Consider the following 27,749-nt stretch of genomic DNA (forward strand, 5'->3'; position numbering starts at 1 on the left):
ATCTGACTTCATGATCCTGTGGACTGACCAGGTCTCAGCTGCTGCTGAACTTTGCTTACTCGCGAAACAGTGGTTAAGAAACATCAGTCCTTGAGCTCTGGTTCAGAAGGGTTTGTGCTATCGGAATACGCATTTTTCCTGTTGTGGCCCATGGCATCTTACACTTTCTGTCTATGAAGCTCAGAGAGGGAAACACAAGCTCCTTTCCCTGTGACAAATATGATGCTTTCAGGGACATCTTTCTTGACCAGACTGTCCCCTCCTGTACAGTAAGAGGATCCATAACCCTGCCCCCTGTCCTGTGATTGAATATACTTCTCTGTATCCTTGTCTGCTGGACACTCTAGGACATTTCTATCTAACCCTTATCAGAATTGTCTCCAGTAGAACAACTATCCTATTATAGACATATCTTTCTGGATAGTTGAATTGGATGTGCATATTTGTGTGTTTTAAAATCGGACACTTTCTATAGAGACACACACAGTCAGGTGCGTATTAACCAGTTTATTTAAACCCTCAGAAATGAAACACCAACAGACAGGAAGTGACTAGTGACCAGGAGAGATGAGACGGGAAAGGGAGTGTGAGTGTGAAGAGACAAGGATCGTGTTAATCAGGAGCCAGGAAAGTCGTCTTCCTGTTGTTGATCTTGATTCCATGGGGAAGACGATGTGTCTGGTCTCACAGACTCTGTAGGTGAATAAAAGAGAACCAGAGGTTTAGGAGAGTCAACTGGGTGATGCCTGACAGGGGGAGCCTTGGGCAGGAGGCTGTCCAGGGAACAGGGAGCTGGTAGCTGATCCAACGTTAGAATGCTGGTGGACCTCACTACTCCACATCTTGTGATGTAGGTGAGGATCTGTGTGGAGTTTTCCCCAGGATGTATGTATGGTGGGATCCTTTATCTGCAGGATGCATTGTAGGAGCCATGAACACAGGCTGCTTGTTCATGAAAATGGTTCCTCTACAGATGGCTTACAGACTCTGAGATTGGAGTAAACCCCTCTATTTCCACAAGCTTTGTCTTTGGGGGCTTCAAGAATTGATTCTTAAATTTTATTTTACATTGGAGGATAGTTGAGTATCGATGTGTTAGTTTCAGGCAGGGGTACAGCAACATGATTAGTTTTTACATACATATATCTATCATTTTTCAGATTCTTTTCGCATGTCGGTTTTTGAGTTCTTGCATATATTTCCCTGTGCTACACAGGGAGAATTTTTCGTCTATCCATCCTGTATATAACACTTTGCATCTGCTAACGCCAAACTCCCAATCCTTCTCTTCCCATAGATAAGTGACATCACGATATTTGTCTTCCTCTCTCTGACTTTCTTCACCTGGTATGATAACCTCCGTTGCACCCATCCTGCTGCAAATGGCATCGTTTCGTGCTTTTTAATGGCTGAGTAATATTCCATTGTGCCTATGTACCACTTCTTTCTTATCATATTCACCTAGAAGTTACTTTTTTTTTTTTAATTTCCTTTCTTTCCTTCCATTCTGCTTCAGCAGAAAAATGAAAGCCACACATTAGCCTAGACCGGTGTCATTTTCGGAGGCTGTCTTAGTTGAGACAGTTTAAGTATCTCACTTGAAGAAAATCACCTTCTGAACTGGAAAGTTAATTCAAATGTTTGTGTTTCAGACAGTGTGGTTGGAAGATCTTTACTGGTTCTGCCAGAATCATGAGAGATTAAACCCCAGCCTTGCATAAAATGGGACCTCTCTTTAATCTCTGTTCTCCTTGAGGGAGGGAAGCGCGTGGCCAACCTTGAGATCAGGACTGACGGGATCACGATTTAGTTTCCACCAGCTTGCAGCCTTTCCTGCTTGTCTCTGATGACTCTGGCTGTCCACATTTCTTCAGAGTTAAGGTTTTCTCACTAAAGGTGCTCGGCATTCATCAACCAACCAGTCTGAAATTTAATAGGGCTCAAGAAATGCAAAGTAGCCTAATGTAACAGAAGAAAAAAAAAAAAAAGTTCTCCGGGGATAGAATGCAAGTCCTTGGGGCAAAACATGGTTACTTGTGAATTTTGACACATATCAAAGCACAGCCTGTCTTTATTGATTTCGTTGATTGAACAGCGTTCATAACAGAGTGTGTTTACTTACAATTACATGGAGTTGACACCACTTTTGTTTTCTTCACTGGGTCTGACAGTCGTCTGGGGGGAGATCAAATGGGCAGGAATAAGAGACCCACCGAATACTACCCATTCCAGTAATTTTAATGTTTCTTAAGTAATGGATTATATAAAAGATTACTTGAGAGAGAACAAATTACAAGCAAACTGATTTTTTTCCTGGTAGTGTATGTACTCACGCGGTGAAAGATTCAGGGGGGAAAAAAAGTATAGTTCCACTTACCAACCTTGGTGAAATCCACAATATTTTCCTCTGGAATCCCCAGCTTTCTAACCTCCTCCTTGAACCGCTCCAGATCATGATCGTCAGCCTCAGCTTCTTTGCCTGGAAATCACAATTCGGGAGAGCAGAAATTGACCCGTGAGAACCCCTACCCATTCCTGAAGACACAACGAGAAGAACGGAATGCGCTGACCGGGTTTCCCTTGGAATAACGGGAGAGAGCCTCAAACAGGTACCATCTCCCACGACTCAGATATCTGCTGTCCATCTTAAAGAACTAATCCCCAGGCAAGTGCGTAACCAGCCCCGCCCCCAGCATCAGCAGCAGGACCTCAAAGAACTCCATGAATGTGGGCCTCCTTGCATCACACTATGGAACCGCTTTCTCCTTGACTGACTTCCTAGCATCTGTGCTCATGTCTCGTTCCGGGGCCCAGATAAAGAGCAGAGTTCTCCCCTGATAGACACACGCTCACCATGTCACACGTGATAATGGGAGACAATCTACTCTTTATTCAACCCGTGGTTCTACGCAGAACCTTTCCTGAAAGGGAGACCTGATGTCCCCAGGGAGGCCTGCTGTGCTGCAGTCCATGGGGTTTGCAAAGAGTCAGACACGACTTAACCACTGAACAACTGAACAATAAGAAGTCCCCACGGTACACACACCTCTCGGTGTTTCGACGTGGTTATTTGGGGGTGATGTCAATGTTCATAAGAACAACGCACTGGATGAATGAACAGGACAAAGATGTATTTTTACAGTTTCTATTTCGAGGCTTGGAACACTTTGGAAAAGTGGCGTAAAATGAAGGAATTGAGGACAACTTGGATATACAGTAAAGAATCTGACCGCCAGTCCTGGAGACCTGGGTTCAATCCCTGAGTTGGGAAGAGCCCCTGGAGGAAGGCATGGCAACCCACCCCAGTATTCTTGCCTGGAGAATCCCATGGACAGAGGAGCCTGGTGGGCCACAGTCCATGGGGTCGCAAGAGTCAGACATGGCAGACTGACTTTCACATTCATTGTAACCGTGCCTTCAAAAAAAAACTCAGTACTTTTATTTTTAAGTTTTAACAGGTGAGAATAATTCTGAATCGTCTGCTGATACTTTCCATCACTTCCATCTACTTTCTTCACCTCTGTCTCTATGGTAGATTACTTTCCGGGGCTCGTAGGTCGATGAACAGAAAGACCTAGCCCTTGGAAATGAATAATGAAAGCACGAGACGAATTACGGATGAAAATACGGCAATGCTGCTGTTACACGGCAATGGGAATGTCGACAGTTGGTAATACATACCCACGAGCCCGATGTGTCTGGTTCTGTTGCCTGCTTCATCCACGTTTTCAATACTTATGATCAGACCATCGTCAGACACCAGAATAAAGTGGATTCGATTGGCACCCGCATCTTTATTAGAGAGCGAAAATATGCAGTTAGCCCCACCTTGCATAATTTATTATATTAGTAGACCACAGCTTTATCACAGTCTGTTGGCAGCAATGCCTTCTGTATTTATCCTATGGGCAAGCACAACTGCCTGTCGATCTCTGTCTCAGCCCCGTGTCGAGCGCTGCAGTTGCTACGGCATCAAGGAGAGAAGCCAAGACTTCCCCTTAGTCCCACCATCTCATGCAGTTGACCAGTCACTCCTTGCCGTGTTCCTAAAGGGGTTTTCTAGAACATGAGTTCTAATGAACAGTTTTTAAACAACGTGAGCGCTTTATCAGGTCCCAGGTCCAAAAAAAAAAAAAAAAATTCTTTGTATTTCTGTTATCTCAGACATGGAATTGATTCCTGTTTAAGACCAAAAGCAACAAAGCATTTCAGAGAGTAACCCTGCCGTATATATACAAGCAAGTTGTAAAATGGATAGAGAGTGGGAAGGTCCTGTGTAGCACAGGGTGCTCAGCTCGGCGTTTTGGTGACGACCTGGAAGGGTGAGATGGGGAGACATGGAGGCTATGCAGGGAGGGGATATCCATGGGCATATAGCTGATTTGGAAGCTGCTCTATAGGGAGCTCAGCTCAGTGCTCCGTGATGACCGAGAGGGGTGGGATGGAAGGGTGGAAGGCCATAGGGGGAGGACGTATTTGTACACATTCAACGGATTCACATTGTACTGCAGACGCCACCCCAACACCGTAAAACAACCATCCTCCAATTAGAAATAAATTTAAGAGATTAAATCGGGGACAAACGGAGATGTTTCATAGAGATGTGTTTTAAAGAAGCGATGAATAAACAATATTTTAATCACAAATTTTTTAAAACATTTAATTAAAAGAATAAAAAAAATTCCTGTTTTTGCGTGCTGACCCTGTGCGTGGCAGCCTACTGAACATTTTATATTAATGACTGCGTTTCCTCTGCCCCTCACGCTGGGTTACAACAGAGCTCATTGCCACGCTTGTTGCTGTGAAGATCGTTTACCTAGCAGTGAGTTCCGTCCCCGCCTGGAGGGACACCCATCCTCTCTGCCCGTCCACTCTGCCCCGTGTGTCTGGACGAGATGCAGCCCCGACCTACTGCGTGTCATTTCTATACCCGATAGTCCATCCTGTCTCTCCTGGCCCCCGTCACATAGGATCCTGCAATCACTCAGTGACAAAGGAGGTAAAACTGCCCGACTGTGTTCCCAAAACATGCCAACACAATTGCTCAGTGTGTGAAAACACTGACAATCATTAGAAAAACATTAGCTTGAGAAGAAAGGAAAAAATAGCCACTGCAATTCAGGCTCCTAGCCCCCGACAAGTGCGTGCTCCTTGCCCCAACCTGCTCTGGGTCCACGAGTCTTGGGTCACATTGGAACAACTTAAGTCAGATTTTCCGTGTCCTCTGGCCACCCATCTTTGGGAAGAGCCATCTAAGGTCTGGGCTTGGACTCTGTGTTCATAACAAAATGCATTCCTGGGGAGATTCGGGGACCAGTGCCTGGTGTCTGCAGTTCTTGAGGAAGTTAAGACCGAGACCTCAACCTGAGTAAACGTTTACCCGTGAAACACTCATACTTACTATCGAGCGTGTAAACGTTGTCTCCGATCTTTCTTCCAGTAAAAGATGACTCTATGCATACCCCGTCGGCCCTTAAACACAGAACAGCTTCCAGTTGGTTGATAGAAGTCAGATCAATTTCACATCTCATTAGGATTTTGTTCCACCAACCAACACCATCCCCCCCACACACACACACAATGCCCTGTGTCACAAATCATTTTATTGACTGAGACAGTGTGAGGTTCACCAGCGAAACTTGTAACGTCACGTGACTATCAAGTGACAAGGACCGTCATGTGGACGCATGAAGTTTGAGCAGTCATTCCAGGGATACACTGCCAATACAAAACAGGTCACCTTCACAAACAAACAAGCCTGGAGAAAGCCAGAATTGTAGGAAAGAAGAAGGAACGTAACCAGTCTGAGCTTTAATCCTTTTCTTCAAGCTGAGAGGCACAGCTATCAACAGAGACCTCAGCGCTCTCCCAGTCCTAACCGTGTACTCTTAGAGTTTGCATATGTGCATATGAAGTCGTTTCAGTCATGGGTGACTCTTTGTGACCCCCATGGACTGTAGCCCACCAGGCTCCTCTGTCTGTGGAATTCTCCAGGCAAGAACACTGGAGCGGGTTGCCTTTCCCTTCTGCAGGGGATCTTCCCAACCCAGTGATCAAACCTGAATCTCTTAATGTCCCCTGCACTGGCAGGCGGGTTCTTTACCACTAGCGCCATCTGCGAAACCCATTCTTAGAAGACATAATCGCCCCAAAGTGCAGGATATTAAAGGGGAAAAAAAAAAAGTCTTTAATTTGATCGAAAACAAACTCTTGCTGTATAAAAGCACAGTAAGAGGACTTCCCTGTGGTCCAGTGGATGAGAATCCATGTGCCTATACAGGGAAAACAGGTTCAATCCCTGGCCCCGGAAGATCCCACATGTAGAGCGGCAACTAAGCCTGTGTGGCACAGGTACTGAGCCTGTGCTCTAGAGCTCAACCCGAGAAGCCATCCCAGCAAGAAGCCTGAGCACCGCAACGAGAGGCCAGCCCCAGGCTCGCCAGAACTAGAGAAAGCCTACACATAGCAGTGAAGACCCCGCACAGCCAAAACACAAATGAAAAATTAATTAAAAAAAAAAAAACAGTGTAAGAGGAATTAACATGAAAGGACATTTGTGTATACAAACACATTCGGCCACATACAAAATACATATGATATTGGACATAGGGAATGATATTCAAATATGAAAGTGAAAGTCGTTCAGTCCTGTCCAACTCTGTGCGATCGCATGGACTATACAGTCCATGGGATTCTCCAGGCAAGAATACTGGAGTGGGTAGCCTTTCCCTTCTCCAGGGGATCTTCCCGAACCAGGGATCAAACCCAAGTCTCCTGCATTGTAGGTGGATTCTTTACGAACAGAGCCACCAGGGAAGCCCAAGAATATGGGAATGGGTAGCCTATCCCTTCTCTAGGGGATCTTTCCAACCCAGGGACAGAACCCAGGTCTCTCACATTGCAGACACATTCTTGGACATGACTGAAGCAACTTAGCATGCTCACATGTTATGACATATAATGACTCATATATAAGGAATTATATATACTTAAGAATTGATGCTTTTGAACTGTGGTGTTGGAGAAGACTCTTGAGAGTCCCTTGACTGCAAGGAGATCCAACCAGTCCATTCTGAATGAGATCAGCCCTGGAATTTCTTTGGAAGGAATGATGCTAAAACTGAAACTCCAGTACTTTGGCCACCTCATGTGAAGAGTTGACTCATTGGAAAAGACTCTGATGCTGGGAGGATTAGGGGCAGGAGGAGAAGGGGACGACAGAGGATGAGACGGCTGGATGGCATCACTGACTCGATGGACGTGAGTCTGAGTGAACTCTGGGAGTTGCTGATGGACAGGGAGGCCTGGCGTGCTGCAATTCATGGGGTGGCAAAGAGTCGGACACGACTGAGCGACTGAACTGAACTGATCTGATACACCATTATCTCCAAGCATAAGCCTCTTCATTCTTTCCCTTTTCTATTTATTTATTAATTTTTTTTACTGTGTTGCTATGTTCGTTGCTCATTTGTGGTTGACTCTTTCTGACCCCATACACTGCAGCCCACCAGGCTCCTCTGTCCATGTGATTCTCCAGGACTGCAGTGGGTTGTCATTTCCTCCTCCAGGGGATCTTCCCCAGCCTGGGATCGAACCCGCGTCTCTTGTGTCTCCTGCATTGGCACGCGGGTTCTTTACCACTAGGGGCACCTGTGGTATACAGGTCCTTATTTAGTAAGGTTTTTATTTCTCAAAATATGTACATGAGTTTGCACGCTCTCAGTAAACCATCTACCGTGTAGTGGACATTCCCTGAGTGGTACCTGGGGCACTGAGGCTTTGGTACACTCAGTGGTGATGAAAGATTCCAGGACATTCCCTGGAGGCTCTCAGGGAAGCTGCCCCCCTAGCTCAGAGACCCTGCTCAGCGCCCCAGCTCAGGGCCTCATGCTCTCAACAGAGAGCTCCCTGCAGATGGGGGAGACACTCCATCCCTCAGGCTCAGGGCTTACCGGTGATTTCCTTCTGGGTTATGTTTACTTACTTGAGAAAGTGGTGGAAGACAACGGAGTCCCCTTCCTCGTTAAATTGGATGTTGTGAAGATAAACATTCAATGGCCCTGTCTCACTGGTCTTCTCTGTGTTGCTGGAGGCGGCGTAATGAATTCTCCAGTCTCCTGAAATCTAAACGCAAAATTCCCCTTAGAAATGTGAGTCCCTCCCTTTTCATCCTGTTGGACCCCATCCTTCGGGAGTTTCCCTACACTTTCACTGGGGCAGAAGCTACCCGAGTTTATCGAGCGAAGCCCTGCTTAGAAAGTTATGTAAAGACTCAAGTCAAAGGAAGAAGAGGGAATTGAGGGATTTCTGTGACCGCTTAAAGCTCTCTTTGTCAAATGCAGAACTCCAGTGCAACAGTTGTTTGACCCAACCTCCTCTGATTTGGTCTTCCCTGCTGGCTCAGGCGGTAAAGAATCTGCCTACAATGCGGGAGACCTGGGTTCCATCCCTGGGTCAGGAAGATCCCTTGGAGGAAGACATGGTAACCCACTCCACTGTTTTTGCCTGGAGAATCCCATGGAAAGAGGAGCCTGGTGGGATACAGTCTATGGAGTCACAAAGAGTCAGATACAACTGAGTAACCAAAACCTTCACTTCACTTTGCTCTGTTTTACAAGAGCAGTGAAAATGGCTAAGAGACAAGGAAGATAATACGATATTGTTTTTAAAAAATCAGTGAAAACAGACAGGTATATCTCCTGGGATAGGATGTGTGTGTGTGTGTGTGTGTGTCTATATCTGTATATGTGGTTGGAATTCATGTAAGTATACTATCAAATGGGCTTCCCTAGTGGATCAGATGGTAAAGAATCTACCTGCAATGTGGGAGACATATGTTCGAAACCAGGGTCAGGAAGATCCCCTGGAAGAGGAAATGGCAACCCACTGCAGTATCCTTGAGTGGAGAATCCCATGGACAGAAGAGCCTGGTGCGATAGTCTATGGGGTTGCAGAGAGTCAGACACAACTGAATGACTAACACCTTCAGTTCACCTTCCTGTTTTGCAACTGTGGTGAAAATACCTAAGAGACATTTAACAGACAGTAGAGATTGAGCTTTCCTGGTGGCTCAGACAGTAAAGAATCTGCCTGCAATATGGGAGAGCTGAGCTTGATCCCTGGGTCGGGAAGATCCCGTGGGAGGAGGAAATGGCAATCCATTCCAGGATTCTTGCCTGGAGAACCCCATGGACAGAGGAGCCTGGTGGGCTATACAGTCCATGGGGTCACAAAGAGTCAGACACAACTGGAGCAACTTCACACAGCATATATGAATCCACATAACAGAAACCCCAAAGAAACGCATAGACACACACAAGCAAGACCTCCCTCATTATGGGTACCTTTGAGTGGTGTGGCTCAGCTGGACTCCCCTCGCAAGAACAGACCAGACCAAGGACCAAAGTCAAAAACAGGACCTTCATCTTGTTGGCTTGCACGGTTGACTCCACGTGGTCCTTCTTCCAAGGCTGTGAGCGTCCCAGTGGTTTGGAGAGGACGTGAACAGCTTCCACTTTTTATCCTATCCTGCTGCTATTGGCGTGAGACGCCCACGAACCAATGGCCGCTCCTCCTGAGATGGTGATGATGTAGACATGCACTTCTGATATCCTGGTTGGCAGTTGAGCTTCCCTGGCAGTCTGTCACTTTTATAATGAGATTAGACACTTTGCATCTGGACATTTGGCCTTGACACTCGGTGAAAAGTCAGGCTCTTGGAAGGTCAGGAATCTTTGCCTTCCTTGACATCCTGAGATGTAAAATGGGAGAAACCACCCAAGATACATATCCACACCTCCTGAACTGCTTTTTTGGCGTTGAGAAAACAGGGTTTAAGCTTCTCTTCTAGAACGAAAGATGTGATGGATTTCACAGGATTATAATGAGGACTGAGAGACCCTGGGCAACTCTCAGCTTCCTCTCAGGTGAAGAGGACGAAGCCTGTTGATCACTCCCTCCTCACAAGGAGGACAGTGTATTCAGACGCCCCCAGTAACCTCCTGGGAAGAAAGCATGCCAGCAGTTTGTTGCCATCACACCCTTTCCCAAAAACCCTCTTACCCACCCATTCTGTAATATGTCATTTGCTCACTGCCTCAATGATTTCTCCAGGCAAGCAAGAAAGCGTGAGACTAGTTCTTCTAACTTTAAATATTTTTGAAGAAAAGAGAAAAAAAAAAGGAAAAAAAAAAAAAACAAGTTTCCTCCCAATAAACTATAAAATTCATATTTTAAGGCAGGACAGGAAAAAAAAAAAAGCCAGACATCAACTTCTTTCTTCTGTGTTACTTTGGACCTGTTGCCTTCTGTCCTAACATGTAGACTGTGTCTGCTCTACACATTAACCGCAGACCCTCCAGACACAGGATGGTGACGTTGACCACAGGTGTCAATTATGTTTTTCTTTCTCCTGATGCTGCCCACATACCTTCTTAAAGACTAGGAGGGGGTCCTGGCATTCCCAGGAGGCTCAGTGATAATGAATTTGCCTGCCAGTGCTAGAGATGCAGGCTTGATCTTTGGGTCAGGAAGATCCCCTGGAGCAGGAAATGGCAACGAACCTGCTCCAGTATTCTTGTCTGAAAAACACCATGGACACAGGAGCCTGGTGGGCTACAGTCCATGGGCTCGCAAAGAGCTGGACACCACTGAACATATAATCCAACACCCTGGAAGGGGAAGTGGCAACCCACTCTAGTATTCTTGCCTAGAGAATTCCATGGACAGAGGAGCCTGGCGGGCTACAGTCCTTCAGTTCCGTTAAGTCCAGTTCAGTTCAGTCACTCAGTTGTGTCTGACTCTTTGCGACCCCACGAATCACAGCATGCCAGGCCTCCCTGTCCATCACCAGCTCCCAGAGTTCACTCAGACTCACATCCATCGAGTCCGTGATGCCATCCAGCCATCTCATCATCTGTCATCCCCTTCTCCTCCTGCCCCCATCCCTCCCACCTTCAGACTCTTTTCCAATGAGTCAACTCTTCACATGAGGTGGCCAAAGTACTGGAGTTTCAGCTTTAGCATCATTCCTTCCAAAGAAATCCCAGGGCTGATCTCCTTCAAAATGGACTGCTTGGATCTCCTTGCAGTCCAAGGGTCTCTCAAGAATCTTCAACACCTACAGTCCTTAGGGGTCACAAAAGAGTCGGACATGACTGAGTGAAGACGCATGCACTCACAGTGGGGCCGCGCGACTTGCTTTTACATGCACACCTGGAGTATGCCTCCTTGGTCAACTTTATGTAACATATCCATGAGTCACTCTGGTGAATATCCCTTTTTCTCAAAAATGTATAGGAGCGTGCCTTCAACTTGCAACAGGCAGCACCGTCCTCAAGACGTTCTGGGATTCTGCTTCCCGCTTTGTAATGCTCAGTTTGACTTGAATTAACCCCCTCCCCCTACCTTCCAGAGAAGGCAATGGCACCCCACTCCAGTACTCTTGCCTAGAAAATCCAAGGACAGAGGAGCCTGGTGGGCTGCAGTCCACGGGGTCGCTAAGTGTCGGGCATGACTGAGCGATTTCACTTTCACTTTTCCCTTTCATGTATCGGAGAAGGAAATGGCAACCTTCACCCCCTCGCCAACTCTTTCTGGTCAACTTGATAGCTCATTGAACTTTCACTGATAATCCCTCCTCTGTTATCTTCAAGGACAATGAAAGAGCCTTCTTTGTTCTTCTTCCAATTTTCATTAATGGGCATTTTCTTTCATAGGGATTTATCAAATGAACACGCCAAAGGTACATCAAGTTCCAACTGCAGAAATGAAGGAACAACGGTACTTTTATGGTTTCCAGTCCAGCTGAGCAAAATCACCGAGAGCATGGACGCTGGGTTGCTTGCTTCTGGGACACCTCAGAGCTCAGAACTGGTGTTTGGCATCAGCCTTTTGAGGAGGCTTTGGCTAAAACGGGGTCTTCGACTTAGGCCTTCATATCGCCACTTTCTCTGAGAATGACCAGCAGTGTTCCTTCAGAAACATGTTGTTGTTGTTCAGCTGCCAAGTCGTGTCCAACTCCCTGGGACCCCAAGGACTGCAGCAAGCCAGGCCTCCCTGTCCTTCACTATCTCCTGGAGCTTGCTCAAACTACTGTCCATCGAGTCCATGATGCCATCCAACCATCTCATCCTCTGTTGTCCCCTTCTCCTCCTGCCACCAATCTTTCCCAGCATCGGGTCTTTTCCAAAGAGTCAGTTCTTCTCATCAGGTGGCCAGAGTATTGGAGCTTGAATTCTAACATCAGTCCTTCCAATGAACACCCAGGACTGATTTCCTTTACATTGGACTGGTTGGATCTCCTTGCAGTCCAAGGGACTCTCAAGAGTCTTCTCCAACACCACAGTTCAAAAGCATCAATTCTTCAGCACTCAACCTACTTTATGGTCCAACTCTCACATGGATACATGACTACTGGAAAAAAAAAAACCTAGCTTTGACTCTACAGACCTTTGTCAGCAATGTCTGTGCTTTATAATACGCTGTCTAGGTTGGTCATACCTTTTCTCCCAAGGACTGAACACCTTTTAATCTCATGGCTGCAGTCACCATCTGCAGTGATTTTGGAGCCTGAGGAAATCCACTTTTTCCCGTCTATTTCAATCACATTATCTTTCTTTAAATCCTGTTCTTTTTACAAAATATTTATGTGTTTGTTTGCTATCAGGTTCCAGCAATGCAAGCCAGCAATATGGGTTGGGAGCAAAGAATCTTACCTACTAGACCACCAGGGAAGGCCCTCCTTTCTTTTCTTTTTTATTTTGGTCCCAAGATACATCTTTCTGTTGGTTTTCTTCTATTCCTCTGTATGCATTCTGATCTAACGTCATCCTATGAAAGGTCATCAGAGAAACTTGTTATGCCTCGTAACACTCATCCAGATTTTCTCACTCATCTCCATGACGTATGTCATTGCCAGCAGGGATGTGATCCCAGATAACACCCCTCATCCACCCATCATCAGCCTTCCATGCCTCCTTAGGCACCTCCAACATCCCGGGGTTTTCCTCTGGAGTCTTACCAACACATGTTCCCCTGGGAGTGTTTCCCAGGACCATGCCCTCTTAGGGAAGACCTTTCTAACTGCCAATCAAGGGGAGATAAAACACAGTTATCTCAGAGACGATTGCAGACAGGTGGTGGTAATCCTGCCATTTTGTAACTGAAGGAAGTCATAGGATCTTTATCGCCAACTGTCTTTCATAAGCGTTGAGTAACTGACGGTCACAGAATGAGAAATAAAAATGGAACCCTCCTGCACAAACACTACCCTTATAAACCCCTGAATGGTGCTAAGCATCCTTCCTGACTTTTGCTCCTCAAATTTAGCCAGCTTTCTCTAACTCTTGAGAGAATCCATTTCTAGGCAGCTTGATAAGAAGTCCGAGGGGTCCCCAAGGAGAGAGGGCTCTGGAATTCTCAAGGAAGAGGAAAGGACAAACGTTTTTTGGTCTACATTCCTTAGTCTTAGTCAATTATACAACTGAGTTTAAACTCTACTAGGAATCAGACAGCAACAATGGATCCTGCTTGAGGACAGTTTCTCCTTCCTGAGGGCCTTTGGCTAATCCTGTTATCTTGAAATGTGGATCGTGGAAGTGGCTCTAGTAAAATCTTTGCAATCTCTGGACATTCTTTGGATTCATGGTAATAACTAATTGGAGAGTATATAAATCCCTTGCTAACACTGGCAGCGGGGAGGGGGGCACTCTCTGTCCCCCTTCTGATGTCTGTGTCAGAAGCTTTCTCTATCTCTTTTATACTTTAATAAAACTTTATTACACAAAAGCTCTGAGTGATCAAGCCTCATCTCTGGCCCTGGATTGAATTCTTCTCCTCCAGAGGCCAAGAATCTAAGTGTCTTTTGAGGTTCAGCAACAAGCTTTCACCATGAAGCCTGTCTCTCCCAGTTTATAAATTTCTGATTTGTTTTTCAGGTTTCTCTGTGTTCCTTTTTTTTTTTTTTTTTTTTTTGCATCTTAGATTTCACAACTGGATCTAAACAGTGAAAGGAAGATTTTGACCTTGTCCACCGAACACAACCTGTCCCCTCAAGGATTCTGTTTTATTTTTTTTTTTTTAACCTAGGTAGTTTTCTTTTTAATTTTATGCAGTTTTCAAAGATTAAAATGGATTAATACTTAGAAAATACTGGCTATATTCCTTGTGTTGCACAATACATTCTTGCTGCTGCTGCTGCTAAGTCACCTCAGTCGTGTCCGACTCTGGGTGACCCCATAGACGGCAGCCCACCAGGCTGCCCCGTCCCTGGGATTCTTGAGCCTCCCTTAGATCCAATAGTTTATACCTGCTAGTCCTCTACGCTCTTCACTGGTGACCACTAGTTCTTCCTCCGTGAGTCTTTTTTTGTAATAGTCACTGGTTTATCATATTCTATAGATTCCACATGTAAGTGGTGACATGCAGGATTTGTCTTTCTCTAACTTATTTCACTTATCATAGTGCCCTACACGACCATCTACGTTGCTGCCAATGGCATCATTTTGTTCTTTTTTATGGCTGAGTCCTGTTCCACTGTGCATTCATACCACATCTTCTTTACTCATTCATCTTTCGGTGCATATTTGGGTCGTTTCTGTGTCCTGGCTATTGTATAAGGCTGCTATGAACATTGGGGCAGGGGTGGGGCGGTGCATGTATCTTTTCAAATTAGACTTTCATCTGAGTATACACCCAGAAGTGGAATCAGTGGAATCATACCTTAGCTCTGTTTTTTAGTGAATCCTCCATTCTGTTTTGCTCAGTGGTTGCACCAATTTGCATTCCCATCAACAGTGTAGGAGCACACCCTTTTTCCCACACCCTCTTCAATATTTGTTATTTGTGCTCTTTTTCATAATAGCCATTCTTATAGCTGTAAGGGGAGATCTCACTGTGGTTTTGATTTGCATTTCCTTGAAAATTAGCAGTTTTGAGCATCTATTCATGTCCCTGTTGCCCTCTACATATCTGCTTTGGAAAATGTCTCTGATTTTCTTCCCATTTTTAAATCGGGTTGTCTTTTTTTATGTTGAATTGTGTGAGCTGTTTATATATGTTGCATACTTTATCCTTTATCAGGGATATCACTTGGAAATATGTTCTCATTTCTGACAGGTTGTCTTTTTTCTTTTGTCAATGGTTTCTTTTCCTGTGCAAAAGCTTTTACGGTCAATTAGGTCTTATTTGTTTATTTTTCCTTTCTTTCCTTTAAGATTCAAAAACATATTCCTGCAATTTTTGTCAAAAGTGTTCTACTGGTTTTCCTCTCGGAGTTTCACAGTATTTGGTATTACATTTCAGTCTTTAATCCATTTTGACTTGATTTGTGTATATGGTATTAGAGAGTGTTCTAATTTCATCCTTTTACATGCAGTTTTCTCAGCACCACTTACTGAAGTTACTCAGTCAGTTCAGTCGCTCATTCGTGTCTGACTCTTTGCTACCCCATGGACTGCAGCACGCCAGGTCTCCCTGTCCATCACCAACTCCCGCAGCTTGCTCAAACTCATGTCCATCGAGTCTGTGATGCCATCCAACCATCTCATCCTCTGTCATCCCCTTCTCCTCCCGCCTTCCATCTTTCCCAGCATCAGGGCCTTTTCCAATGACTCCAGAGATCTAGCGTCTCTAGAGACTCGAGATCTCCAGTCTTTCCCATCCTGTTGTTTTCCTCTATTTCTTTGCATTGATCGCTGAGGAAGGCTTTCTTATCTCTCCTTGCTATTCTTTGGAACTCTGCTTTCAAATGGGAATATCTTTCCTTTTCTCCTTTGCCTTTTACTTCTCTTCTTTTCACAGCTATCTGGAAGGCCTCCTCAGACAGCCATTTTGCTTTTTTGCATTTCTTTTTCTTGGGGATGGTCTTGATCCCTGTCTCCTATACAATGTCACAAACCTCTGACCATAGTTCTTCAGGCATTCTGTCTATCAGATCTAGTCCCTTAAATCTATTTCTCACTTCCATTGTATAATCGTTAGGGATTTGATTTAGGTCATAGCTGAATGGTCTACTGGTTTTCTCTACTTTCTTCAATTTCAGTCTGAATTTGGCAATAAGGAGTTCATGATCGGAGCCAGAGTCAGCTCCTGGTCTTATTTTTGCTGACTGTATAGAGCTTCTCCAACTTCAGCTACAAAGAATATAATCAATGTGATTTCGGTGTTGACCATTTGGTGACGTCCATGTGTAGAGTCTTCTCTTGTGTTGTTCGAAGAGGGTGTTTGCTATGACCAGTGCGTTCTCTTGGCAAATTCCGTTAGCCTTTGCCATGCTTCATTTTGTATTCCGAGGCCAAACTTGCCTGTTACACCAGGTAGCTCTTGACTTCCTACTTTTGCATCCCAGTCCCCTGTAATGAAAAGGACGTCTTTTGCGGGTGTTAGTTCTAGAAGGTCTTGTAGATGTTCATAGAACCATTCAATTTCAGCTTCTTCAGCATTACTGGTTGGGGCATAGACTTGGATTACTGTGATACTGAATGGTTTCCCTTGGAAACAAATAGAGATCATTCTGTCATTTTTGAGATTACATCCAGTACTGCATTTTGGACTCTTCCATTGACTATGAGGGCTACTCCATTTCTTCTAAGAGATTCTTGCCAACAGTAGTTGACATAATGGTCATCTGAGTTAAATTCACCCGTTCCAGTCCATTTTAGTTCACTGATTCCTAGAATGCTGATGCTCACTCTTGTCATCTCCTTTTCGACCACTTCCAATTGACCTTGATTCGTGGACCTCTCATTCCAGGTTCCTATGCAATATTGCTCTTTACAGCATCGGACCTTGCTTCTATCACCAGTCACATCCACAACTGGGTGTTGTTTTTGCTTATTGAAGAGACTCTTTTCATGTCTTCTTTGTAGGAGATTATTTGACTGCAAGTGTGTGGGTTTATTTCTGGGCTTTATGTGTGTGTATGTGTGTGTGTGGTTCTGTGTGTGTGTGGTTGTATGTGTGTGTGTGGTTGTGTGTGTGTGGTTGTGTGTGTGGTTGTGTGTGTGTGGTTGTTTTGTCACTACCATCCTGTCTTGCTAACTGTAGTTTTATAATTAGTCTGAAGCCTAGAAGCATGTTTCCTCAAGCTGTATTCCTCTTTCTGAAGAACCTTTTGGCTTTCGGGGGCGGGGGTCTTGGTGATTGCATACAAATTTTAAAATTAGTTATTCCTGTTCTGAAAAAAACTGCCATTGGTAGTTTGATAGGGATGGCCATGAACCTGCAGATGGCCTTGCCCAGCGATCCCTGACCAAGGTTCCAGTGTCCATAAACTCTCAGGTGAAAGAATGAATCACAGGCTCATTTTTGCACTCTCACCCTTGATGACATTCTCTACATAGCACCTCTCCAATAGAAACATGATCATTGACCCTCAGAGAAGATTATTGGTGGTGCTGGTTCTGATGGAGCATGTTTAGTGTTGAGCCCAGAACCTGCATTTCTAACACATGCCCCTGGAGATAGCAGTGCTTCTGGTTCCAAAATGAAAGTGAAAGTGCTTCATTTGCTATTATTATCTCCCATTCTGAAGGCTGTCTTTTCACCTTGCTTATAGTTTCCTTTGTTGTGCAGAAGCTTTTAAGTTTAATTAGGTCCCATTTGTTTATTTTTGCTTTTATTTCCAGTATTCTGGGAGGTAGGTCATAGAGGATCCTGCTGTGATGTATGTCAGAGAGTGTTTTGCCTATGTTCTCCTCTAGGAGTTTTATAGTTTCTGGTCTTACATTTAGATCTTTAATCCATTTTGAGTTTATTTTTGTGTATGGTGTTAGAAAATGCTCTAGTTTCATCCTTTTACAAGTGGTTGACCAGTTTTCCCAGCACCACTTGTTAAAGAGATTGTCTTTAATCCATTGTATATTCTTCCCTCCTTTGTCAAAGTTACGTGTCCATATGTGTGTGGATTTATCTCTGGGCTTTCTGTTTTGTTTCATTGATCTATATTTCTGTCTTTGTGCCAGTACCATACTGTCTTGATAACTGTGGCTTTGTAGTACAGCCTGAAGTCAGGCAGGTTGATTCCTCCAGTTCCATTCTTCTTTCTCAAGATAGCTTTGGCTATTCGAGGTTTTTTTGTATTTCCATACAAATTGTGAAATTATTTGTTCTAGCTCTGTGAAGAATACCGTTGGTAGCTTGATAAGGATTGCATTGAATCTATAAATTGCTTTGGGTAGTATACTCATTTTCACTATATTGATTCTTCCAATCCATGAACATGATATATTTCTCCATCTATTAGTGTGGGCCAAAGAACTAAATAGACATTTCTACAAAGAAGACATACAGATGGCTAACAAACACATGAAAAGATGCTCAACATCACTCATGATCAGAGAAATGCAAATCAAAACCACTATGAGGTACCATTTCACGCCAGTCAGAATGGCTGCAATCCAAAAGTCTACAAACAATAAATGCTGGCAAGGGTGTGGAGAAAAGGGAACGTTCTTACACTGTTGGTGGTAATGCAAACTAGTACAGCCACTATGGAGAACAGTGTGAAGATTCCTTTAAAAACTGGAAATAGAACTGCCTTATGATCCAGCCATCCCACTGCTAGGCATACACACTGAGGAAACCAGAATTGAAAGAGACACATGTACCCCAATGTTCATCGCAGCACTGTTTATAATAGCCAGGATATGGAAGCAACTAGATGTCCATCAGCAGATGAAAGGATAAGAAAGCTGTGGTACATATACACAATGGAATATTACTCAGCCATTAAAAAGAATACATTTGAATCAGCTCTAATGTGGTGGATGAAACTGGAGCCTATTGTACAGAGTGAATTAAGCCAGAAAGAAAAACACCAATATAGTATACTAATGTGTATATATGGAATTTAGAAAGATGGTAACAATAACCCTGTATACGAGACAGCAAAAGAGACATAGATGTATAGAACAGTCTTTTGGACTCTGTGGGAGAGGAAGAGGGTGGGATGATTTGGGAGAATGGCATTGAAATATGTATAATATCATATGTGTAACGAGTCACCAGTCCAGGTTCGATACATGATACTGGATGCTTGGGGCTGGTGCACTGGGATGACCCAGAGGGATGGTATGGGGAGGGAGGAGGGAGGAGGGTTCAGGATGGGGAACACATGTATACCTGTGGTGGATTCATTTTGATATATGGCAAAACCAATACAATATTGTAAAGTTAAATAAAATAAAATTTAAAAAATAAATTAAAAAAAAAGAAAGTGAAAATGAAGTCATGTCCGACTCTTTGTGACCCCATGGACAGTAGCCTACCAGGCTCTGCGGTCCATGGGATTTTCCAGGCAAGAATACTGGAGTGGGCTGCCATTTCCTTACTCCAGGGGATCTTCCCAACCCAGGGATCAAACCCAGGTCTCCTGCATTGCAGACAGATGCTTTACCATCTGAGCCACTAGGGAAGCCACACTTTTAAGCAGCAGAGTCTTCTCAAGACATTTCCCAAAGTTTCTCCTGGTTCCCCATGGAGATTTCTCTGTCCTTGACCAGCAGCTTTAGTGTTTCCCCAAATCTGGGAACCGTTTTCTAACACCACGTGTAGAGTATTTGTTCTCAACCAGAGATGTCTCTGCCTCCCAGGAGAAACCCTTGTCGTGTAGGTGATGATGTTTCTGGGCATCACAATGCAAGAGGTGGGAGGTGATACATTTCATCCGGTCAGAGATGAAGATGAAGCAGGCTGCCTAACAGCCTACAGTGCCCAGGACAGCACCTCACAGAGAACTGTCTACTCGTGTGCATCACGGGGAGGCTGAGAAGTCCTAAATCACCTGAGGTAACCTGCTGCTCTGACCCAGAATGAAGCATCAGTCCTTGTAGGAACCTGTAGATTTCTACAGGACGTGGTCTTTGCTCCAGCGTCACAGCCCCGCGCTCCCTAACTCCTCTCCCTCCCACTTTATCATCTTTTGTTCTGTTGATAAGCAACCTTCATGCTCCAGTGAGTGACTTCCTCTTCGGTCCTGGATTTTGGTCTTGGCCGTACCCCGAGTGCTAGAGCTGGTGAATGAATGGGGCAGTGTGCCCCTGTTGTTCTCAATGCCCAGGGTGTGCCACCTTGGGTGTGTTTAGGAGGAAACAGGAGTCAACCTCCCGGGGACTAGCTGTACTTGAAATACCTGAAGATAAATGGAGAGATAGTCACGGCAGGTGGTTCCGTAACACAAGCGAGATTGTTTAAAGAAGGAAATCCCCGCAGGAAAGCGATAGAGAATACAGTGATAAGGTGTTAGTCGCTCCACTGTGGCTGACTCCCTGCGATCCCATGGGCTGTAGCCTTCCAGGCTCCTCTGTCCATGGGATTCTCCAGGGAAGAACACTGGACTGGGTTGCCATTTCTTCTCGTATGTACTGGGATACCCAAAAAGTTCATTTGGGTTTTTATATAACATCTGATGGAAAAGCCTGAACAAGCTTTTTGGTCAATTCAATATATAGGGTAGTCTAATATACATTAACCTTTTTATCCATATACGCACTTCCAGGTGACTCAGTAGTAAAAAAGGAAAAGAAAAAAAAAAAACTGCCTCCAATGCAGCAGACCAGGGCTCAATCCCTGTGTTGGGACGATCTCCTACAATGCCATGCCTCCTCCAGGGGATCTTCCTGGCCTAGGGATCGAACCCGCATCTCTTATATTTCCGGCATTGGCAGGTGGGTTCTTTACCACTAGGGTCAGCCGGGTAGCCCTTGAGTAGAGGCGGTACCAAGTATACTTGACCCCAAGTTTTCCTACTAGAAATGCTCACCCTTTGAAGCTTTGTTTGAGCCCACGCTTGTCACTGAGAACCTCTTGAAGCTCTCCAGGTGTTGAGGGAATGAGAAATGTGAAAAGAACAAAAGCAACATATTCCATGACCTCCCTAATACTCATGGACGATTTTAGGCTTGCAGGTAGATGCCGGCGGGATGAAGTTTCCTTCAGATGTCAGAGACCGGGCACCTTCTAGAGAAAAAGGTACCACTGGGTCTCAACACTGTTTGCCTTAGGCTTTATGTTCTTTCTGGTTATCAGTTGACCTGTTTGTTCTTTGTTTTCATTTTAGGATTTGTGTTTGCTTTACTAAAAAACTGAAATAGCTCAGTCGTGTCCAACTCTTTGCGACCCCATTGACTGTAGCCTACCAGGCTCCGCGATCCATTGGATTTTCCAGGCAAGAGTACTGGAGTGGGCTGCCATTTTCTTCTCCATGCTTTACTAAATGATGGACAATTAATTTCCCCTGTGGGTATTTCTGTCTGTCAGTCTCTGGACATAGTCCTTGGCCAAAGTGTTTATTGTCAATTACACAGGCATTGGTGTTTTTATCCACACCCCCCACCATGGCCTAGTATTTAGGGAGTGTCTGCTAATATCAATCTGGAATCCATTGTGAAGCGCAGTGAATTGCAAGCCAACCCTAGACTATGTGTGTGTACTCAGTGAGGGACGAGTCTCAGTTGTCAGAAGGACTGCAAATCTCCTTTATTTTGCTGTAGCATAGTATAGTGTATTGGGATACCCAAAGAGTTTGTTTGGGTTTTTATATAGCATCTTATGGAAAAGTCTGAGCAAACGTTTTGGCCAACCCAACAGATACTATAGTCCACTGTGTATGCGGGTGTGTCTGTGTGTGTGTGTGTCTGTGTATGTGTGTGTGTGTGTGTGTTACTTGCTCAGACATGTCTGCCTCTTTGTAACCCCTTGAACTGAAGCCCACCATGGAATTCTCCAGGCAAGAATACATGAGTGGGTTACCATTCCCTCTTCTAGGGGGTCTTCCCAGCTCAGGGGTCAAACCCGGGTCTCCTGCATTGCAGGTGAATTCTTTACCATCTGAGCCACCAGGGAAGCCCATGGCTAAAGACACAGGAAACCTTTATCCATATACGCATTATAGAAAAGAGTGTCTTTGGAAGGGTTCCTAATGCCCAGTGTCTGGGCTGTGCTCCATGAGTGTTTATATGGCTTCCCAAGTGGCTCCATGGAAAAGAATCCAGTGCGGGAGACACAGGAGACATGGGTCCAATCCCTGCGTCGGGAAGATGTCCTGGAGAAGGGCATGGCAATGCACTCCTGTATTCTTGCCTGAAGAATCCCACGGACGGAGGAGCCTGGGGGGCTACTGTCCCTGGGGTTGCAAAGAGTCAGACGTGATTGAAGTGACTTAGCAAAAGCACACACCACATAACAGCTGAAGCCTTGGGAACCAGGCTGAACTCACGATCCATTGAACTGTCTTCCAGACAGAGGAGATAGAATGCAAGGCAGATAACTAGTAATTGACAAATATATCCCATGTCTCTAAGCTCTACAATGAAGCTCTCAGTTCAGTTCAGTCACTCAGTCATGTCCCACTCTCTGCCACCCCATGGACTGCAGCACGCCAGGCTTCCCTGTCCGTCACCAGCTTTCAGAGCTTGCTTGAACTCACGTCCAATGATGGCAAGGTACAGTCCAGGAGTGTGTTTTCAATCCATTTTGATGGAAGACACAATTTCAAAAAAGTAAGGTTTTGAGTAAAGCTCTGATATTAGTTGCAAGAGTGAATTACATCTTTATCTGTGGGTAGGACTATCTGAGAAAGGGAACAGAATATACAAGGGGATTTTGAAAGGTCCTTTAGGGTGTAACTGTCCATATTCTAAAGATGAATTCTCTTTGATGGGGCATTTCCATTAATAGAAATTTTAAAATAATCGACACATATAAATATGATTCACTGGTTTCTTGTTTGTAAGATCAATGTATTTGAAATAAATTGACAATCTGCTAGCTATTAGAGAGGGCTTCCCTGCTGGCTCAGTGGTAAACCATCTGCTTGCCAATGCAGGAGACATGGGTTCAGTCTGTGGTCTGGGAAGATCCCCTGGAGAAGGAAATGGTACCCCACTCCTATAGTCTTGCCTGGAGAATCCCATGGACAGAGGAGCCTGGCGGGCTACAGTCCACAGACCTGCCAAGAGTCAAATATGACTTATCAATGGAACAATAACAAGCTACGCCATATCATAGTGCAAGATGTACAAAGTTAAATTAATACATTAGTCTCTATGAATCAAGATATGAATTATCCTCTAAAAATATTAACATCTGAACAAGAGCAGAAATAAGAATCTCTCTATATTTTGATAGGAGGCCTATCTCTTATTTGCAAATCTGAGAGGAGTCTCCAGCGAAATGTTCTGACCCTCCAAGTTCTTAATGAAACATTGGATGGTGACGGGTCCAATTTCTTTCTTAAGAGAAAGGACTAAGCAATTTTTTTCTGTTTTATCTTGCATCAACGTCAGTCACGAACTTTCAAGAAATGGGTCCATTTCATCCAAAGTGTAAATTCAGGTGGAAGAATTGATTTCTAGTTTTCTTCTATGTTTCCCTGCATTTCTGTAGCATTTGTGGTGACAACCCTGTTTTCCTTGTTGATAATGGTCATTGCAAATACATGAAGCATTCCACAATTGCCTAGCTTGTTTATCTGGGCCCTGTCTTTCCCTTTGAGGGGTCATCCCACCCCCGACGATTCTGTTGTCTCTGAATTTATCCACCCAACCAAGCTAACCTTTCAGACATACTGCGAGGACCAGAGTCAGAACTGCAAATGCATACCTTCTATTATTCAGGAGAAATAACTCAAATATTGCCCTTGACAGCTCTATTACTTCCAAATAAACTCTCCAAAGCCTTCACTACCCATGCCTTTGACATTGGCCAGCTGTAGCCCACTTGGAGGCCATCTCTATGAAGGACCTAAAGCATTGATTCTGATAAATATGGCTTACGTCTGGTTTTATTTTCTGAGGACGAAGACCAGATGTCTGAGCTGTGGCCCAGCCCTTGGAATAAGTTCTATATCTCAAGCATTTGCTAGATCATTGAGCAAATGGCTCAAACCCCATGCGGAGCTGAGCAATGCTTTGCCCACGACAGTGGGAGGGGCCAGTCCTTGGAAATATTAGCGTCCACCTGCTTTTGAAGCATATGAGACTGGACAACCATCTTTAAATGCTACGGTGAGCTGTTAGTCATCTCGCTCCTGCAAACCCTGCAGTGTCTTCACAGTCCCATTGATCGAGACTCAGCTGCTCTTCCATCTTTGATAACTTCTATTCCGATTGTGAAGACATGTGCGTCCTTCAGCTCAATTGCAGAAGTGTGCTGCAGTCAGAACACGTGTTTCCCCTCAGTGACATGGCTTATCATCTGATGCTTTCTCTCTATGAAGCTCAGTGACTGGAATGAATAAGATGTTTTCTGGGGACATCTTTCCTGACCATGCTGTCCCCTTCCACTACAGTAAGAAGGTCCAAAACCCTGTCACAGGATGCTTTAGTCCTTTTTTTCCTTCTTCCCCTGGACACCTCTAGAGCATCCCCACTTAATCCTTCTCACGAATGTCTCTGATGAACACCCATCCTGTTAAAGGCACAGTTTCCTGGATAATGTGGATATTTGAGTGTTTTAAATCAGATGACTTTTGCACAGACACACAAGTGCAGGGAAGATGTTAAATTCATTTATTTAGACCCTCAGAAATGAAACACCCCATGCAGGGCGTGATTAGTGACCAGGAGAGATGACAGGAAAGGGAGTGTGAGTGTGAAGGGGGAAGGATCATATTAATCAGGACCCACGAAGGTCGTCTTCCTGTTGATGATCTTGATTCCATGGAAACAAAGATGTATCTGGTCTCAGGGACTCTTTCTATAGGTGAATAAAACAGAAACAAAGATTTAGTGGAGTCGACTGTTGACAGCTGACAGGGGTGAGTGTCAGGAAGTAGGATGTCCAGGCTACAGGATCTGGTAGGTGGTCCAATGTCCAAATCCTGGTGGACCTCAACAGTCCATATCTGTGTGCTGTAGGTGGGGGTCCCTGTGTAACTTCCCCCAGGATATACATATGGTGGGATCCTTTATCTAGAATGCACTCTAGGAGGAATCACTTCAGGCTGTATGTTCAAGATGGTTTACAGGACCCGTGATTGAATTATGCTCTTCACCTAATTCCAGGATCCTTTATCTAGAATGCACTCTAGGAGGAATCACTTCAGGCTGTATGTTCAAGATGGTTTACAGGACCCGTGATTGAATTATGCTCTTCACCTAATTCCAGGAGAATGGTCTTTCTGTGGGCTTTATGAATTAAATCCACATGAAAGCTGTTCTTCTTTGCTTTTAAAGATCTCACTTTAAGAAAATTTCCTTCTGAAAGGGAATATGAAAACAAATGCATGTTTCAGACAGTGTTATTGGAAGGCACTGAACAGGGCCATCAGAATTATGTGAGATTAAACACTGGTCTTGGGGAAAATGTGAGTCCTTTTTTAATCCGGTTCTCCTAGTGGTGGGATGTGTGTGGACATGCACGAGGTCAGGACTGACGGAAACGCTAATTAGTTTTGACCAACTTGTGGCCATTCCTGCTTCTCTCTGACGACTCTGGTCTGCAAGATTCCTGCAGGATAAGGCTCTCTCACCAAAGCTGCTTAGGATTAATCAAGCAACAATTTGAAATTTATTAGGGCTCAAGAGAGGCTAAGTAACCTAATGTAATAGACACAGTTCTCTATCAATAAGATATAAGTTATTGGGAAAAAAAAACAAATTGTTACCTGCAAAATTGGACACAAAGGAAATCACAGTACATCCTTATTGACTGACTTGATGGAACAGCCTTGATAACAAACCATTTCAAACACTTTGCTATTTCTGACTCGATGGACGTGAGTCTGAGTGAACTCCGGGAGTTGGTGATGGACAGGGAGGCCTGGCGTGCTGTGATTCATGGGGTCGCAAAGAGTCGGACACGACTGAGCGACTGATCTGATCTGATCTGATTTCTGAAATGCTTTTTCTCCCTGTCCACTGGTTAAGACAGTCATCTGGCAGAAGAACAAAGGGTAAGAGTAAAAGACCCATGGGTTACTCCCATTCGCCAGTATTTCCAAGGTTTTGGTTTTTATTTTTCTTTGTTTCTCTGTAAGTAAGGGATTATATAAAAGATTATTTATGAAGGAAGAAAGTTTACATGAATCTGTTTGTTTCCCAATAGAACACATACACACCACCTGATTGATAGATTCAGAAAAAAAGTTGAATTCCACTGCCATTTTCCAGGATATTCATGACATTTTCTTCTGGAATTCCCCTTTGTCTAGTCTCCTCCTTGAATTTCTCCAAGACTCCCTCTTCAATAAGATTCCCGTTGCCTGAAAAATTACCCTGCAGAAGTTTAACCTTGAGGACCCCTAAACATTTCTGAGTACAGAATGACCAAAAAAATAATAGTCAATTGGAAATTATCTTCAATTGGTACAAGTGAGTCTCTTAGAGTTACCATCTCCTATGACAAAGATAGATGTCTGCTCTCTGTCTTAAGAATTAAACCCATCGAAAGACACATGTACCCCAAAGTTCACATCAGCAGTATTTACAATAACCAGGACTTGAAAGCAACCTCAATGTTCATTGATAGATGAATGGATAAAGAAGTAGTGGTACATACACATACACAGTGGAGTATTGTTGTTGATCCAAGCTAACTAGTGTCCGATTTTTCAAACCCATGGACTGCAGCACACCAGGCTCCTCTGTCCTTCACCATATCCCAGAGTTCCTTAAACTCATGCCCTCTGAGTCCGTGATGCCATCCAGCCATCTCATCCTCTATCATCCCCTTCTCTTTCCCAGCATCAGGGTCTTTTCCAGTGAGTCGACTCTTCCCATCAGATGGCCAAAGGATTGGCGCATCAGGGCTTCTAATGAATATTCAGAGTTGATTTCCTCTAAAGCAAAATCCTAAGATTGACTGGTTGGATCTCCTTGCAGTCCAAGGGACGCTCAAGAGTCTTCTCCAACACCACCGTTCAAAAGCATCAATTCCTTAGCACTCAGCCCACTTTGTGGTCCAGCTCTCACATCCGTACATGACTATTGGAAAAAACATAGCTTTGTCCAAAAAGAATTTTGTTGGCAAAGTAATGCCTCTGCTTTTTAATATGCCATCAAGTTTCTCATAGCCTTTCTTCAAAGGAGCAGGCAGTTTTACTTTCACAGCTTCCGTCACCATCTGCAGTGATTATGGAGCCCAAGAAAATAAAGTCAGTCACTGTTTCCATTGTTTCCCCATCTATTTGCCATGAAGTGATGGGACTGGATGTCATGATCTTAGTTTTTTAAATATTGAGTATTAAGCCAGCTTTTTCACTCTCCTCTTTCTCTTTCATCAAGAGGCTCTTTAGTTCTTCGCTTTCTGCCATAAGGGTGGCCTCATCTGCATATCTGAGGTTATTGATATTTCTCCCAGCAATCTTGATTCTAGCTTGTGCTTCCTCCAGCCCAGCGTTGCTCATGATATATTCTGCATATAAGTTAAATAAGCAGGGTGACAATATACAGCCTTGACGTACTCCTTTTCCTTCTTGGAACCAGTCTGTTGTTCCATGTCCAGTTCTAACTGTTGCTTCCTAACCTGCATACAGATTTCTCAAGAGGCAGGTTAGGTGGTCTGGTGTTCCCATCTCTTGAAGAATGTTCCCCAGTTTGTTGTGATCCACACAGTCAAAGGCTTTGGCATAGTCAATAAAGCAGAAATAGATGTTTTTCTGGAACTCTCTTGCTTTTTCCATGATCCAGCGGATGTTGGCAATTTGATCTCTGGTTCCTCTGCCTTTTCTAAATCCAGCTTGAATATCTGGAAGCTCACAGTTCACGTACTGTTGAAGCCTGGCTTGGAGAATTTTGAGGATTACTTTG

The 27,749-nt window shown here is 44.3% G+C and overlaps 1 protein-coding gene across 1 annotated transcript in view; it reads right to left on the reverse strand.

Moving 5' to 3' along the window:
• Positions 1-2,155: 2,155 nt before the first annotated feature.
• Positions 2,156-27,749, reverse strand: part of LOC139181618 (odorant-binding protein-like) — a 191,710-nt gene continuing 166,116 nt past the window's right edge. Inside the window, exons 2-6 of the mRNA XM_070785105.1 lie at positions 7,985-8,117; positions 5,381-5,472; positions 3,682-3,792; positions 2,378-2,479; positions 2,156-2,175 (exon numbers count right to left, since the gene is read on the reverse strand). Coding sequence (XP_070641206.1) covers positions 2,156-2,175; positions 2,378-2,479; positions 3,682-3,792; positions 5,381-5,472; positions 7,985-8,117 — 458 coding nt within the window. The remainder of the gene's footprint in view (positions 2,176-2,377; positions 2,480-3,681; positions 3,793-5,380; positions 5,473-7,984; positions 8,118-27,749) is intronic.

The sequence above is a fragment of the Bos indicus genome, chromosome X, assembly GCF_029378745.1.
Source record: "Bos indicus isolate NIAB-ARS_2022 breed Sahiwal x Tharparkar chromosome X, NIAB-ARS_B.indTharparkar_mat_pri_1.0, whole genome shotgun sequence".
Taxonomy (NCBI): Eukaryota; Metazoa; Chordata; class Mammalia; order Artiodactyla; family Bovidae; genus Bos; species Bos indicus.